A 16,549-nucleotide genomic window follows, 5' to 3' on the forward strand; every position below is an offset into this window, starting at 1 on the left:
AAATGATACACGTTCTGACATATTTCCTCAAACAGCCGCAAGTCATGGGAGGAGCCCGAGTGTCAATCACAAGCGCACACGTCACCAAAACTATATAAAGCCCGCTGTCTTGACGCTGAGGTTTACTTCGCTGAATGAAACGACAGCAAAAGTAAACTGAGCTCAGGGAACATTGCCTAAATATTGTTTGTATATTTAGAAGGACATTCGAAGTTAATTAAATAACTGAGAACAATGGATGTCACAACAGAGGCCAAGCAGATCATGGTCCAGGCTTTGAGTAAATTGTACAGCTCGCGCACCCAGCGTGGTGGACTCCGACTCCACCGGAGCCTGTTGCTGACGCTCGTCATGAAGTCTGCAAGGGACATATACCACTCTGCCCGACTGACAAGCGAGAAAAAGGGACAAGCCGACACACACAGTGTCACAGAGAACACCTCACAAACAGAAGAGCCCATGGACACAACGAGCTCCACGACAAAACCTCTGCGCGCGACAGCGACACAGTCCACCGAGGATGGGCAAAGGTCCGGACTCGAGGGTCATTCACATCTACACAACCCCGCAGGACTCACTGTGGACAAGGAAAACTGCAACCCAACCAGACTGGACCGTCACTCCAGGAAGCGACGGAGCAAAACAGCCACAGATCCTGACTTCCTACCATGCAAAAAAGCCAAACTGGAGTTTGTGGAGGCCAGGGGAATTCTTCAGAGTAATTCCGCCAACTGCGGCAGAGCGCTAGACTCACTGTCACTTGTACCTATGCCAAGAACAATTGTCACTTTCTGAAAAGACACCAACACAAGGACAGTAAAGTGAACTTTGCGCACTGCTGAGGGAAGCGCGCGTTGTGGCGCATAACACGGCCCTGCTGTAGTATTGGGGGCACTTGACTAAAGTGGAGAAGTCAGTGGCTGATTACTCATCGGAGAGCGGGTTGTTTTGGAAATTGTGTGACTAATGGTGCTTCTTCAAACTGTCGCGTTTCTCTGATTCAGGACATGACGCGGTGCCACTACTTCTACGAGAAGTATTACTGAGAACGGACATTCACATGAACTTTATCTATCTATTTATTTAATGGCCAAGAATGTGTTCTGTCGTTGTATTTGTCCATGGTGCTGTCATTGTCCAGTTATCACACTGGGATTTTATGTGGTCTCCTTGCTGGGAAAACCCATATTAAGCTGTTTTGGAACATTGTAGCTGGTTTCCTACTAGTCCAAGCTAGTAGATCAACAACCAGCTGTAACATTGTGGCTGACCGACCAGGGATTTTCCAGCAGGTCAACATGACATAAGCTACTACAAACAGACATTGTGATGTTATGATCTATCTACCTCAGTTTTGTACAATAAAAGACTCTCTGACATCTATTTTTTGTGTGTGACGCATTATCTTTAAACCGGTTTATCCGGGGGAAATGATCTGACGAAGTCAGTACATAGTTGTATGCGCTCTCTTGAAAGTATTCGCGGTCATGTGACCGGAGGTGCGGATGGCTCGCGGGCAGGAGGTGTTCGCGGAAAGCAGGAAGCGGTGAGCACATCAGGCCGGATAATCGCTGCTGTCGTCTTTTCACACTCCCACTTCTTTTCAACCCCCATAACCGGTTCAGGATATGGGGAACAAAAGAAGAGAAGCTGTAAAACGTTTAAGTCGTTTACAGATTTTAAATGGACCCATTAGCAAGTGTTGTTCAACCCAAACTTAACACTTATTTTATTAGTCATTGTCCTTCTCTATTTAAAGTCAACGTTAAAGTTATACTAGTTTATGTGAGTGTATGTGTTCAGCCAACCTTATATCACAAAGCTCCTATCCAAACTGCAATGTGCAAACAAGGACTTTTCCAAGGAAGAATTTTCGGCGGAAATCCGATTAAGGTTTTCACGCGCACCCAAAATTGTCCTTTGGCGCCTCTAGTAGCTAGTTAGCTAACTCTTCATTATATCTTCTGTTATTTACACAATATTTATATCTAATTTAACAGAGTAAAAATGACCGTTGTCAAATGATGTTACAGCGCTCGAGCAACATACTGTTGCTATGGTTACCTTAGCAGCACACCATTTCTGTTGGTTTTTTATGCTCGCCGATAACATTTAAAATTATTAACTGGCATCTATTTTACACTTGTTTAAATTAATATAATAAGATAGTAACTTAGAACAGATAGTCTACACTAAAATTACAACAGGGTTAAAAAAATTACCGTTTTTGTTACAGCTATACAGCGCTTGAGCGACATAGCCTACTGTTGCTGTGGTTACCGATTTCTGTTGGTTTTGAACGCTCGCCGATAAATTTGAAATTATTAAAAACCTAATACGTATTATACACTTGTTTGAATTAATATAATGATATAGTAGTTATAACAGATTTTGTATTTAGTTCCAAAACCGTGATTCACATTGTGGCGTTGCTATATTAACAACAAACACTATGAATAAAATGGAAAAGACAGGCTGTGTGTAATAGATAGGGCTATAAACCTGGCATGTGAGCCATGTGCATATTTGTTGTTGACCCAGCAAAATCATGCCTCATGTTGGGGTAAGGAAGCAGGAAGTGCGGCAGGCGCGAGAGAGGAATGTGCTAGTGAGCGGAAGGAGGTATTATTAGACTAGAGGAAGGATAGCACCCTTCACACATCCGCACATCTGGCCGACATACAGCAGACAGCCAAGGGGGAGGGGGAGCTGCTGAATGCCTGTGTGGCCCATCGATTGTCCTGCTAATGGAATGAGCCTCTCCCCCTCCCTTCCCTTGGAGTCTGAAACCTGAGCCGCCAGTGTCTGAAATCTCACAGGAATGCACTGTTAGCTCCTGCAATCTCCTGACCAAACGACTTTATAGCACCCGGATCAGCAGAACTACATATACACAAAGACATGCAGGATCAGAAAAGGACAGAGCAAGGGTAAAAACAAAATGAACAAGCTTATAATTTAGCCACACGCCACCCAAATGAGATACTGCTGCCTCATAATTTATTATTATTTAGCCTTGGAAATACTACACTAAAAGTGAGAATTTCGCTACATTTATCAAAAGACTTTTAGTAATCAAACAGTTTTGCTTACTATTACAGTGAAAAAAACAAAAAACAAACTGAAACATTTCTCAAATTATCATCTTTTATGTTCCACAGAAGAAAGTGATGGGTTTGAAATGACATGAGGATGAGTAGGCCTACATTTTTAACCATTTAAAGGATTAGTTCACCCAAAAAATACAAATTCTGTCATTAATTACTCACCTTCATGTCGTTCCACACCTGTAAGACCTTTGATCATCTTTGGAACACAAATTAAGATATTTTTGATGAAATCCATGAGCTTTCTGGCCTCTGATAGACTGCAATATTATTACCACTTTCAAGGGCCATAAATGTAGTAAAGACATCATTAAAAGTTCATGTGAATACAGTGGTTCAAACTTAACCCTCTATGGTACGGTGTTGCCTCCAGGCAACATGGTCTATTTTAGTTTGTTTTTAATAAAATAAAGCACAAATTGATTGATCAAGCATATCTCAGGACAGAATAACTCAAATACTAATCAATAAAAGTGCAAAAAAGACCAAAACATGACCAACAGGGGTCCATTTTGTGTCCTGTTTCAGCACGTGCACATATCACATGACTCCATATTTTCTACATTGAAAAGTGTTTTTTCACTTGTTTGTAACCATTTAATCACCCACAAAAAATATGAGTCACCTTCACTGGCAAGTAAAGAAGTATTTTTAAGTAATTTACATTATATATCATCAAATGTTTTAGAGAAAATTACAAAAAACTGTGTGTTGCCTCAAGGCAACATTGTACCATAATGGAATCACATAAGGCCATACAGCCATAATAGGTTTCAATACAAATGTATCATATTTGTAAGGAAAAGAGTTAGAATTATCTAAATATGTTGGCATTTTCACATGATTTTGTAATGTACTTATAAGAATACTAATTCACATACTATATCTGCATATATTATGATCTGCACATTTTCTATAGCACTTCAGAAACGTATAAAACACAGGTAACACTGGCAGCTGATGAGGGTGAGTATGAGGAGTTAATGAGGGGTCATACTGTGATGAGGAAGATGAAATCATAGTGACAATCCATCAGGGAGATACTGAGGGTGAGAGAGAAGATGGAGATGAGGATGAAGATGGATATGATAATTTAATATAATAACATAAAAATATGATGGTTTGGTAATACTTGCGTTCCACTATGGTACAATGTTGCCTGAGGGCAACAGCTGGATATAAAATGTTACTTTTTATTAAATATGAAACTTTTAATACATTAAAAACTAGATAAATTTGTTTGTTTAAGTGTCTAGTTAAAGAAATGAATGTTTTCAATAAATATATTTATTTTTTCTACATGAAAATGCCAAATGTTTAAATTTTTCCATTGTGGTACAATGTTGCCTCGAGGCAACAAACTTATAAAAATTAAATAAATTTAAAAATTATGAAAATGTTTATTGATATTGTTAAAGTGTCAAATTTTAAGCAGGAAAAACAACACAAATAATTTTTTCCTCATTGATATCATATTGCGTACCAGAGGGTTAATGTTATGAAGTGACGAGAATACTTTGTGCGCAAAAAATAACTTTAGTCAATAATTTCTTCCCTGTCAGACTATGCTGTAGACACCTTACAGCACTTCCAGGTTCTGCATCATAACCTTAAGGCCCCGGTATACTTCAAACGAAATCGAAGAATGAACTGATGTGACATCATTTCGAACAAAATCAGGCCAAAACAAAGTTCGTTTTGTGTTGTTTTTGGAAGTTCGAAACGGCTTGCCAAAGCGAACTTTCAGGAAAAGTTCGCTCCAGCTGCAAAACACCTTCGTACTACCATTGGTCCAGTGACGATAACGTAACAGGAGGTGTGCGCCGAGGCTCCGCCTTCACTCGCGTGGGATGAGTCTCTGACTCATTTGATCTGTTGAGTTCATTGAGGTAAGAGCTCCGCGGTGTGAAAACATGAACACACTGGTCTGGATAGCCGCTTTATAGTACAAAATGAAGTTGTGCTTCTGATAAAATGAGGCACTAACACTGTTTTTAATGTTTGATACTGTAAAGCTGCTTGATTTTAAGCAATCTATTGAATAAAGTGATATGAAGACGTGACGTGACTGGAGTGCTATACTTTGCAGAGCTCGTGCTAACATACCCATGCTGTTATGATCAGACGCTTTCTCTTATGCTTTCTATAATAAATGCTTGCTGTTTTCTCATTTTTGTTGTGTTTATTTTGTTACTGAGAAGAAAGTGTACGGCTCATATATACATATTCATCTATAAGTCGCTCTCAGCAGTGTGGGCAGCGTCAGATGTTCGTTTACAGTATATCGCTGGTCACGCATTTCGAACTTCGTTTTACCCCTAAATGAAGGGACGAAAAAGAACTTTGTTTGAAGTATACCGGGGCCTTAAGACTGTAAAAAAAGATGGACAACACATCTTCACTCTCTTCCATTGTAGTAAATGAAGCCGCCAGTGTGCCAATATAGCGCTGACATCTTGAGTCTGGAGTCTGTGCAGTAGTTAATTTGGAGCCAGAGTCTGCGCAGTATAGTGATCGCGAAGTGGAGCCGTAATATCAAGGTCCCGCCCAAGCTCCCGCAGAATCAGTTAGTAGTTTACTACAGAACAATGATATTGTGTCAGTGTGAAATAAACAGTTCTGGAAATGTAGAAATTAAAGTTAATGCTCCAATCTCCTCCAGAAGATCCAGAATAACTAAGTAAAACCAAACGTATTTAAAGTCGTCATGAAATCATAATTGACTCTATTTACTTTGTTAGTGCATATTCCTAGTCTTGTGTTGAACAATTAATCCGTGTTACACAGAAAAAAATTGTTTGTTGTGGTAATCTTTCATCAAAATCTGAAAAGTTACTTCCGGTCTGGAATGGACGTTTCTTCTCTGATGACGTCAGTTTGACGGCTTGGGTTGAAAATCGCTTAAACCACTCCCCTCCAACCGTTCGTCTGCTATGAGTGAGAGAATGGAGAGGAGGAGCGCAAAAGTAAAACTCTGTCCTCTATTCAATATTCTGTTTCACTTGGAAATACGTCACAACACTGGAGAAAAGTCGTTTGCAACTTCCGAACGAACACTTGACATCAGCGTTAAAAAAGACTGTCTAAAATAACAGAAACCATTTTTGGAAAAAAAATATTTGATCATTTGATTTCATTTGATTTTTTAGTTTGTCTCACATCCCATTACATTACATGGAGGGCGGGGTTTATGACCTATACTGCATCCAGCCACCTCAGGGTGATCGAGATGCTTTGGCTTCACTTTTCAGGACTCGTGTGGCACGCTTGGTCAGAACACCGGCTCAGTATTGGCTGACGCTGTTCACGTGAGCAGCACGACGAATGACGCACAAAAAGTATTCTCGTCGCTTCATAACATAAGGTTGAACCACTGGGGTCATTATTTTAACTATTGTTGTGTCCGCAATTCGCGTACTTAAAAACATTATAGAAGTAGTGCATAAGAATGAATAGTGTGAGTAGTGTGTTCACACTGAAAATTGCAAAAAGAAAAAGTACACTTTAAAAACCCGGATGATGCACTAAATTAATGGAAAAACAAAGTGTGGAATGTTGGACACTTCATGCACTCAACTGTTGCAGCTTTTATTATGCAGCGGAGGGGGAGGGGCTACCAGACTCTGATACTGAATGACAAAATAGTCTTATAAAATTCACACACTACATCGTACCTGTCAACACTCCCGTTTTTCCTGGGATTCACTTGTATTTCACACCCATCTCCCGCCCCCCTCCCATTTTGTTATTTCTCCCGGGAAACTCTCCGAAATTTGTATGGCCCAAACCTCATTATATGAATAATCACATCAACATATTATTCCAATATATTATTATGTCCAGTTGCCACATCTTGTATGAAACACATTCTACTCACACAATCGACATACAAATAAATTTCAACCCATTTGTGACCTCAACCTGGCAACCAACAACCCACACTGTCAGAAAAAAAGGTACGGCGCTGTCACTCGGGCAGTACCCTAAGGTACAAAAGTGAAAAGGTACATCTTTGTACCTTTCTTACCCCTAAATGGTGCATATTAGTACCTTAAAGGTACATATTAGTACCTTAAAGGTACATATTAGTACTGTAAAAGTACATAGTACCTTTTTACCTTTGTACCTTAGGGTACTGCCCCAGTGACTGCGCCGTACTTTTTTTTCTGACAGTGCAGCTATACGCTGTTGATATCTGCGCAGGTACCAGACACGGGAAGTTCAATCAAGCATCACTGGTAGAATTTGGAGAAGAAGACTCAGTGGTGGTCCAGCGAAAAAATATAATATACAAAATATACATCAATTTAACAACAGCTGGACGGAAGAATTTAATTTCATATCTCAAAGCCATACCATCAATGCCCACACCTTTTGCAAAGTGTGTCACACTGATTTTAATATTGGACAATATGGGGAAAAATTATGTTACTCAGGACACTAAATCACAGTGGCACAGAAGGGCACACCGGGCATTTCGACCTTCAATGTAATGTTAAAGTACAATGTTAAATACATGAAATTTATGCGATTTTGTTACATTCACCACATTTTTTTAACTGCTGTGCAGTGTTTCGGTTTATGTAATAAAATTTGTAATAATAATAAAAATAAATATAAAGAAACAATAAGTCACATTGTTATCATAATAATGCCCCCCGCATCGCTCCGCCCCCAGATTTTGGTACACAAATGTTGCCAGGTATGCACTACATGGATAAGTAGCCTACATAGTGTATAAGTGCATAGTGTAAAGTGCATCATTTGGGACGCAACATATGTGTGTTTACTACCTTTCCGGGCCTTGAAAGTGGTTCAGAATTTTGGGTGAACTAACCCTTTAACTCTTTGTATTTGATTTTCTTATTACCACTGAAGTTCACAAGATGCTTTTTAAAAAACAAGCTGGATAACATGATCATCATGCTTGTAGCTCAAGCAGCGCTGGCATTAAAGCACAAGTGGGACAAAATAAGGACCATAATTTGTAAAAAAAATGGGAAATGGAGAAAAAAAAAAGGAGAAAAACTGAAGAAATGTCTGAAATACTTTTTAAACATTTGCCAGCAGTGCGAGTGCGTAACTGATAGCAGCACCATGAATGGAAAGCGTTAAATGCCGCTCAAAGCACTTTCTCCCGACCATGCTCAATTTAAGCAAGGCACTTAACCTCTGAAGCCCCGGGGGTGTCTTATGACTACCCCTGTGGTCTGATCCCTCTATGTGTCAGATAAGGCTAAGACAGAGAACAAGAATTTTCTATACCACTGTAAGATCTGTGAATAAGAGGATGCATTCAGTTGTGTGTACTCACAATCATGCCCTGCTTTGCCAAAAGCACATTCCTTTGGAATTGTGTAAGAATCAGAAACTCATAGTGAAAGCAGAGGAAGATGAACATGGGGGATTTCAGAACTAAAACAGAGTTTTGCGCACAACAGCAAGGATTTTCTTCTTGACTCTTTTATTTTTTTCATTTTTTTTTTTTTGTGACAGTTGTCATATTGACGTGCCCTGAACATAGTGTTGAAGTGTCTCTCCTTCTAGTTGGCAGAAGAAAAAAAAAAAAAAAAAAAAAACAGCTAGAAACATAAAGAAATAAACAACTTTCAAATTGCATCAAAGTGATTTTCCTCCCCAGAATATGCTATTTTTTTGTTTGTTTGTTTTAAAAAATAGAGCATAAAGGAATATATTACTTTTAAAAAAGATTTATCTGTACTTGTGTTTTTCTACAAAACATTTCTTCTTTTTTTATTCCTGCAGTTGACTTTTTATCAAACGCTGTGGCATGCACATTGCACATGCAGTTCTCGAGGTAAATGCTTCTCTACGTTTTTTTTTTGTTTTGTTTCTGACAAAAACTTGCTTGTTTTTAGTTTCCTCTTTTTACAGTGTGACTCCCACGTCGGCATTGTATTTTTAATCATCACTTGTTTTGCCAAACATGAGGTTGTTAGTAACGATGAATTATGACAGACAATGAGAAATGTCAATGTCCTATCCAGACAATCGCGTGTCTTTTCTCTCACACACACACACACACACACACACAGCAAGACGCTGAGCGAACATCATGCATGCAAATGAGGATGAGCGAAAATCGTTCACATGGTGATTTTTGTCAAACACATCCTCATAAACCTGATCACAAAACACACATTGCTCACAAACATACAGACACATAATTTCCTTATACGCTTGTTGCAACTCAAAACAGGTTTGTATTGCATATAGATACTCTCCGTATAAAGTCACTCAAGCTAAATGCCTGTTGTGGATAAAAGAAATCAAGAGAGAGACGATTTCACTGCAAACCGACACATTGCAGCTGTATAAATGTGTAAAGATGAGACGTGCAGTCTAAATAATGCTGAATAAGGCACAGTAATTCAAAATTCAGTAATAACAAAATCTAGTAATGCTCAACTAGCAAGGGGAGACATGAAACTTGGATCCTGTAGCCTATCTTGTGTTTACATCCTCAAAGACAATACTCACCAGTTGTGGACACACTTATACATATAAGGAGAGCCACAAATGTACCAGTTTCATCAGTAGTGCTACATACAGGACTCACTCAAGTGGGACTGTGTGAAAATATGGTAGTAAATGCTACATACATCGTCTAATTTGCACATGCTGCAAAGTTGGACTGGATCGGCAGCGTGTCTGTGTATGCCGAGTCATTCCACAGAGGATTCTGCCTCATAAACAATACTGAGATGGCAATGGTAATGTGGGCCGAAGAGACACAAAGATCAGTGGGACACAAGAGACAAGTTTTGGCAGAAAAGGCCCGGTCATTGTTTCACCCATGCAATTTGATTGGCTGTGTTACATGTTCCTGTGCAGTTTGACTGGCTGTGTTACATTTCCTGAACACAGAACGGTGCACCATCGGTGACAGACACATAGTACTACTCTCAATGTACAGGTCATTGACATAAACATGGAACAGAAAAAGGTGAGACTGATGGAGCCAGAACCACTGGCTGCTGAACAATGTGGATCACAGCGCCATCTGCTGATCGAGTAGAGGTAGTGGAGCTCAGTTACCTTTTCACATTTACCTACACATCGAAAAGTCTTAGGGATTTTTTTTTTTTTTTTTTTAGGTCAGTTTAAAGCAGTGGTTCTCAAACTTTTTGATATTTGATATTTACTACAATTTGATTACAAGTGATTATTTATATTTATTTAAAATAATTTAATATTTGAAGTCATTGTTGGAATTCTGGCTGAAAACCACTGGTTTAAAGGTAGAAAATAAATAATTAATAATAGATAATTATAAAAATAATTTCAACAAATAAGAATCAGCATTTAAAAGGAAGATTATGAAAGAAAAAAAGTTTTTAAAAAAATATAAAATGTAAGAATTTTACACCAACCTAATTAATCCTTGTTAACTAACATCTAAACTCTCTTTTTAATATCGTTTATATCCTGTTTATATCAATATGGTCGATAACTAGTCAGCTCTTCCTCTACTTTCTTTTTCATTTTTTTCCTTCTTGATAAAAAGTGTTCACAGTTACAGAGACTTGAGATCAGATGCATGCTTCAAACTGTCATTAACGCTCACTGATATGGCTGAGAAAGTGTTTCCATAGAAACAGTCCAAGTCGTCGAGCTACCGAGGACATTGGCTGAAGGTCAGATGGGTTTCTGTCATGGCCCATAATGGATCACTATCACAGAGCTCCACACACCATCTACACAAAACTCACATGAAAACAAGTATGGCAATACAAAGAGCAGCAGTCAAATACAAAAACAGGTAGAAAATTAAATTAAAAGCATCATCATCATTATCATCATCATCATCATCACTTATCATTTATGTGATCATCTTTATACACACATTGTCATTATCAACATGAAATCATATGTAAAGATGGAGAGGTTCTCTCTCTCTCTTCTCCACCCCGCCTCCCCTCATCTCTCTCTCTCTCTCTCTGCATTTACCCTGGAAGACTGGAAGAGCATGTTTACGGCGGTTTAAGGGAAAAGAATCACACATGTACTTTGCCTGTTATATGTTTGTGAGTATTTTATGTGCTACTATGTCTGCATTTTTGTGCAAGTGAGCAAATTATCTATACAGTGATAGAGGAATGTAAATAAAGTGTTATAAAATGTCTCAAGCTTAAAAATAATTGTGCTATCCGTTTATTTTTGATTCACAATCTTTATCGTATGTGGTATTTGGCACCAAATCTGGTATAAAAAAATTGCGAACATCCTTCTGCTCACCCATTTACTAGTAGTTTGAATGTTAGCAATGGCTTCATCTCCCCTTTCCTTCAGGAGAGAGGGATCACAGAGAGTCGTGAGAGAGAGAGAGACGGAGGGCGCCGACGGGAGAGAGAAAGAACGTCACGGACATGACAAAAGAGCCAAAAAATTGATCCCCCCCTTTCCCCTTTTTATCCAAAGTTTCCCTGTGTATTTTTAACTTGTTTTTTTTCCTTTTTTTCAATCATGCAGGATTTCCAAAGGATTTATTTTCTAGGAGTTCAAACAAAGCTGGGCAGTGCAACAGAAGATTCAAACTCCAGTGTTTCCAATGAGAAGCAGAAGACGAAGCCGAAGAAGAAGAAAGAGTGAGGAGCTTTTCATTTTTCTCTCCTTTTTTTTTTTTTTTTGTGTGATTCTTCTTTCTTGCATTCGGGGGGCTGAAGTGCAGGGTGGACTTTCCTATTTTAGTTCAGGTGAGTTCACCTCCACCCATCTCCATTTGCCACCCACAACTTACCCGCACGGGCGAACGCCTCCCCCTCAACTGGGATAATTATTAACAGTAAACATAGATGATAAAACTCATCGATATTTCCCAGCATCTGGACTGATTTTTGCAATAAACGAATCTCCATTCAAGTTCTGTGAAATAAAAAGTGACCCACCTCACCGTTTTTGAAATTTTTTTAAACGAGTGCTAAAGAGTTTGTAGCGTCTCATTTCCGGAGGGACTGCATGAAATGTCCTGGGGAAAAAATGTTCAGACATTCCTCCTCCTTATCAAAACATTTTTTTGTATTCTTCAGAAAAAGGCTAAGAACAGGATTTCATATTCGTTAGTCTTCATATTCACTGTCAGCAGTCCGTCGCTTTCAGAGAAACACTTGGCAGCAGAGGAATCGGAAAAGAAACAAGAAATAGAAAGAAACGAATCATGCCTTGATTTCCCCTGTGGACATTCAGCGCACTGCCAAGTGTTTCCCTGGAAAGATCGGCCAATCCAGTGAGAGTATTGTTTTACTGTGAGCCTACACTCCGTTTGGTGGCAGTCCGTTCCAGAAAGAGTGGAAGGACTCGCCCCTCCCCGTCCCAGAGGCTAGCACCAGTCATCCTCATCAGTCTCACTGTAGGGTTCATGGAGGCCCTTCCTGGGCCCTCTGGGATGAGGAGGCTTATGCGTTCCCGGGTGGTTGGTGGCGTGGTGGTGCGGAGAGGGCGAGGACGAACGATAGCCATTTGGCATGCGCCGCGGGTGGCCCTGAGGGGGGGTGCTGTGGCGGGAAGTCCTGGGGGAATGTGGGTGAGGGTTGCCCTGCACAGGGCTTTGCTCGTAGGATGGAGGTTCATGGTGATTGAACTCATAGTCTTGGTCATCGTAGAAACCGTCGCCCTCCACACTCTCCGCAGGGTCGGGGCCCCAGTGAGCATGACGTGAGGAGCGGGGAGAGCCGTGGTGGGGAGGCGACGGGTGATGGTGAGGGGGAAGCGGGGGCTCCGGGCCAGGCGGACTGAACCGACGCGAGGTCGGGGCAGGCAGTCGGTTCTGCTGGCCGGGAGGGGGGGTGCCCCCGATGGGCTTACGGACCACGGGAGAGTAGGTAACATGGGGCCGGGGCGTAGCGGGGGTTTGGGGTAGTTGACGCCGGCCGCGGCGGGGCGTGCTGGTCCCGGAGGTGGAGGGGACTGGACTGCCGCTTACTGAACTACTGCCCTACATGAAAATGGAACAAGGCAAATAAAACAGAACCACAAAATTAACCACACAACAAGAAGAAAGACAGTAGGAGGTGACACACACACACACACACACACACACACCGCAGTCAGAGAGGAAAGAGCGCAGTCATAAGAGAGAGAGAGAGAGAGAGAGAAATGCAAGAATGGGAGACATTGAAAAGCAGTAGAGCAAAGCGACCAATGCAAACAGCAATAAAATAAATGACCAAAAATTAAGCAACATATCACAGGGAAAAGAGAGGACACAAGGAAGAAAAAACAAACAAACAAACAAACAAAAAGAATTTAATTCTGTTGCAGCTGTGAAAATAACTTCAGTTTTGGTCTTGACAGACTAGGTTTGTTAATGTCAATTCAAACTGAAATTCAGACTGATCACAGTATTTTTGAGCCTGACTATCAGATAGTGTCACAACATTAGTTAAATAACAAGGAGCATAAAATGATTCTACAACAGACCTAAAAACTTGGATCCTTTAAGTTAAACAGCCTGTTTTAATACAAGAAACAGATGGGTTCTCTGCAAAAAAATCATTTTCCCAACCACAATTTTTGTCTTGTTTTCCAGTAAAAAAATAAATAAATTATAAATATACACACACAGTCAAACCAAAAATATTGTGAAATATTATTACTTTTCAAAATGACTGTTTTCTTTTATGTATTCAAATGTAATTTATTCCTGTAAGCTCAAGGAACATTTCTTATTATTATTATTATCAACGTGGAAAATGGTTTATATTTGTGAAAACCATGATAATTTATTTTTTTCAGAATTCTTTGAGGAAAAGAAAGTTCAAAGAAATTTGAAACATAAATGTTTTTTTATTAATTTACTGACCACAAACTTTGGAATGATAGTGTATATGTTAATTTTAGAATTAAAATTTAGTTTAATTCTTAATTAATTAGTACGGAAGAGGATTAGGGCCAAGCAATAATAAAAAAATAAAACCATTTCGAGATTAAAGTTGTTAAATTTTGAGAAAAAACTCGTTAAATTTTGAGAAAAAACTCGTTAAATTTCGAGAAAAAAGTCGAAATAAAATGTTGAGAATAAACTCATTAAATTTCGAGAAAAAAGTCAAGATAAAATGTTAATAAAAAAATAAAACCATCTCGAGATTAAAGTAATTAAATTATGAGAATAAAGTCATTAAATTACAAGAAAAAAGTCGTTAAATTATGAGAACAAATTCGTAATTTAACAAATGGGTTCTCGTAATTTAATTACTTTTTTCTCAACATTTTATCTCGACTTTTTTCTCAAAATTCAACAACTTTAATCTCGAGATGGTTTTATTTTTTTTATTATTGCTTGGCCCTAATCCTCTTCCGTAAATTAGGAATTAAATAAAGCTTACTTTTTTTTTTTTTTTTTACTATTGGCAAAATAGTTTTTTGTCTCTTTTCTAAACAATGTTTAAAATCTGTTTGCTCTTAAAACCAGAGAAAAAACTATTTGCTAATGAGGTAAGTTCAATAAACCTAATTCAATTATGATTCTCTGAAAGTCTTAATATTGTAAACAATTTTAAACAATAATATTTTTAAAAAAAGTAAATGTAACTTTTTTTTTTCCTTTTTTTTTTTTTAAAAAGGATGCTTGGATCATTTTACCGGAAAACAGTGAAGGCAAAATTATTGATGTAAGAAGATATAAAATATATATATTTTCTTTTTCTCAGTGCTGCAGAAATGTTGAACTGTAATAAGTGTCTATAAATGCATTATGAGCACATGTTCATTATGACTGAATCGCCCACCTGTCTGTGAGTCAGGCACTCTCTGCCCTCACTCGGTGAGCGGGACCAGCGGCGGTCTCTCTCTCTAGACTGTCTGTGGCCGTAGTCTCCTCGTTCTCTCTCATGTCCGTAGTGCTCCTTATCTACAGAACTGTGGTGGTGATGGTGATGATGGTGGTGCTTGCGGTCTTTGGCACGGCCTCGGTCCCTCTCTTGGATGGCAGGTCTCCTGACTGTGTGGTGGTGCTGAGATCAGTACCAAGACCTGCTAGGCCACAGCAGAGAGGGAAAAAAGGTTAGTTCTCCCTATTCTCTTGTACACAGAAAAAAGCCATCAATACCATGGAAATAACTGCTTTCATCTCTGACCTGTGTCAGCATCAGTGTAGCGGCTCAGGGACCGCTCTGACGCGCGGTGACTGCGGTCTCGGTGGCGATGCCCATGTCTGTGGCCCTCTTCTGGGATAACCCTCTCCATGGCGTAGTCCTCACCCCGCATTGGGCGGCCTGGACGCCCGTGTCCCAGAGATGAAGCCGAGCGCTTCATAGGACTGTTATCAGTGATGGTCTGCTGATAGAGTCGGCACAGGACAGAGAAAGAGGTAGGGAGAGAAAAGAAAAGGGAGCGAAGGAAGAGAGAGGTTTCTGTTTATTGGAAATAGATGGGTATGGAAGATTTGAGAAGGGAGCTTCATTTCTGTACTATTTAGTAACGGCAGGCAGATGGTCGTGCGAATGTACGGCCTTGTTTACACCTGATATTAACATCCGTCTCGGATGATCCCTTCACAAGCAGTCAGCTGAGACAAACGAGTCTCCTGTGGCCACTTTTGAAACTATTTCAATATTTAATATTTACATCACTTGCTTTATCATTCAAAAGTTTAGGGTCAATACGATTTTTTAAAAATAAATATACTTTTATTTAGAAAGGATGCAATAAATCAAAGGAGTTTTATTTTAAATAAATGTTATTCTTTTGAACCTGAAAAAACATATCTCACTTTCCACAAAATATTCTAAGATTAAATACGATAAAAATTTTTTCCTTGAGCACCAAATCAGGATATTAGAATGATTTCTGAGGATCATGTGACACTGAAGACTGGAGTAATGGATATATCTCCAAAAACATGCCATATTATTTTACATACTTTTGCTTCTCAAGTAAACTGATCTTGTTTTAAGGATATTTTTAGATATTTTTACTGGAAAACAAGACAAGTTCCCTGCTTAAATCTATAGATAGTGCAGACCATTTGTGATCATATCTGCCCAACCATGTTAATACCAGGTGTAAAAGGGATATATGATGAGTTAAAACTTGTGTGTTTAATTCTGCAGGTCTGGGAGTTGGTGTGATTTGATTGTGTAAGACCTGATGAACACACTCAGCCGATAAACAAATTCACCATTCACCATGCAGAGTCCGAGAAGAAGAGAAAGACAGAAAAAATATAAAAAAAAAGAGAGAGAGAAACCAAAAGATAACTGCAAAAGGTCGTGCCTCGCATGCATCCAGAACTGAATCTATAGTCAAAATACTGATTGGTTATAAACACATACTACTACAACATTTGAGAGAAGCACATGTCTTCCAGCAGACCCCTCTATCCATCACTCACAGTCAAGCACACCGCAAAGAGCGAAGAGAGGGGGCTGTCCAGGCTTCAGAGAGAATGTGTGGGCCAACCCCAAATATATGGTCCAGAAAAG

The 16,549-nt window shown here is 39.3% G+C and overlaps 3 protein-coding genes across 5 annotated transcripts in view; 1 reads left to right on the forward strand and 2 right to left on the reverse strand.

Moving 5' to 3' along the window:
- LOC125274624 (polymeric immunoglobulin receptor-like) overlaps positions 1-16,549 on the reverse strand; it is an 859,185-nt gene that overhangs the window by 574,371 nt on the left and 268,265 nt on the right. The gene's annotated exons all lie outside the window — the stretch shown is intronic.
- On the forward strand, positions 112-1,383 carry ier2a (immediate early response 2a). The gene has a single exon (XM_048201214.1). The coding sequence runs from the start codon at positions 235-237 to the stop codon at positions 793-795; it is 561 nt and encodes a 186-aa protein (XP_048057171.1). The 5' UTR covers positions 112-234; the 3' UTR covers positions 796-1,383.
- The window catches only part of cacna1aa (calcium channel, voltage-dependent, P/Q type, alpha 1A subunit, a), a 115,171-nt gene continuing 108,508 nt past the window's right edge, over positions 9,887-16,549 (reverse strand). The window contains 4 exon segments of the mRNA XM_048201594.1: positions 9,887-13,062; positions 14,855-15,045; positions 15,048-15,098; positions 15,203-15,401. Coding sequence (XP_048057551.1) covers positions 12,448-13,062; positions 14,855-15,045; positions 15,048-15,098; positions 15,203-15,401 — 1,056 coding nt within the window. The 3' untranslated portion in view covers positions 9,887-12,447.

The sequence above is a fragment of the Megalobrama amblycephala genome, linkage group LG1 (genome assembly GCF_018812025.1).
Source record: "Megalobrama amblycephala isolate DHTTF-2021 linkage group LG1, ASM1881202v1, whole genome shotgun sequence".
Lineage (NCBI taxonomy): Eukaryota > Metazoa > Chordata > Actinopteri > Cypriniformes > Xenocyprididae > Megalobrama > Megalobrama amblycephala.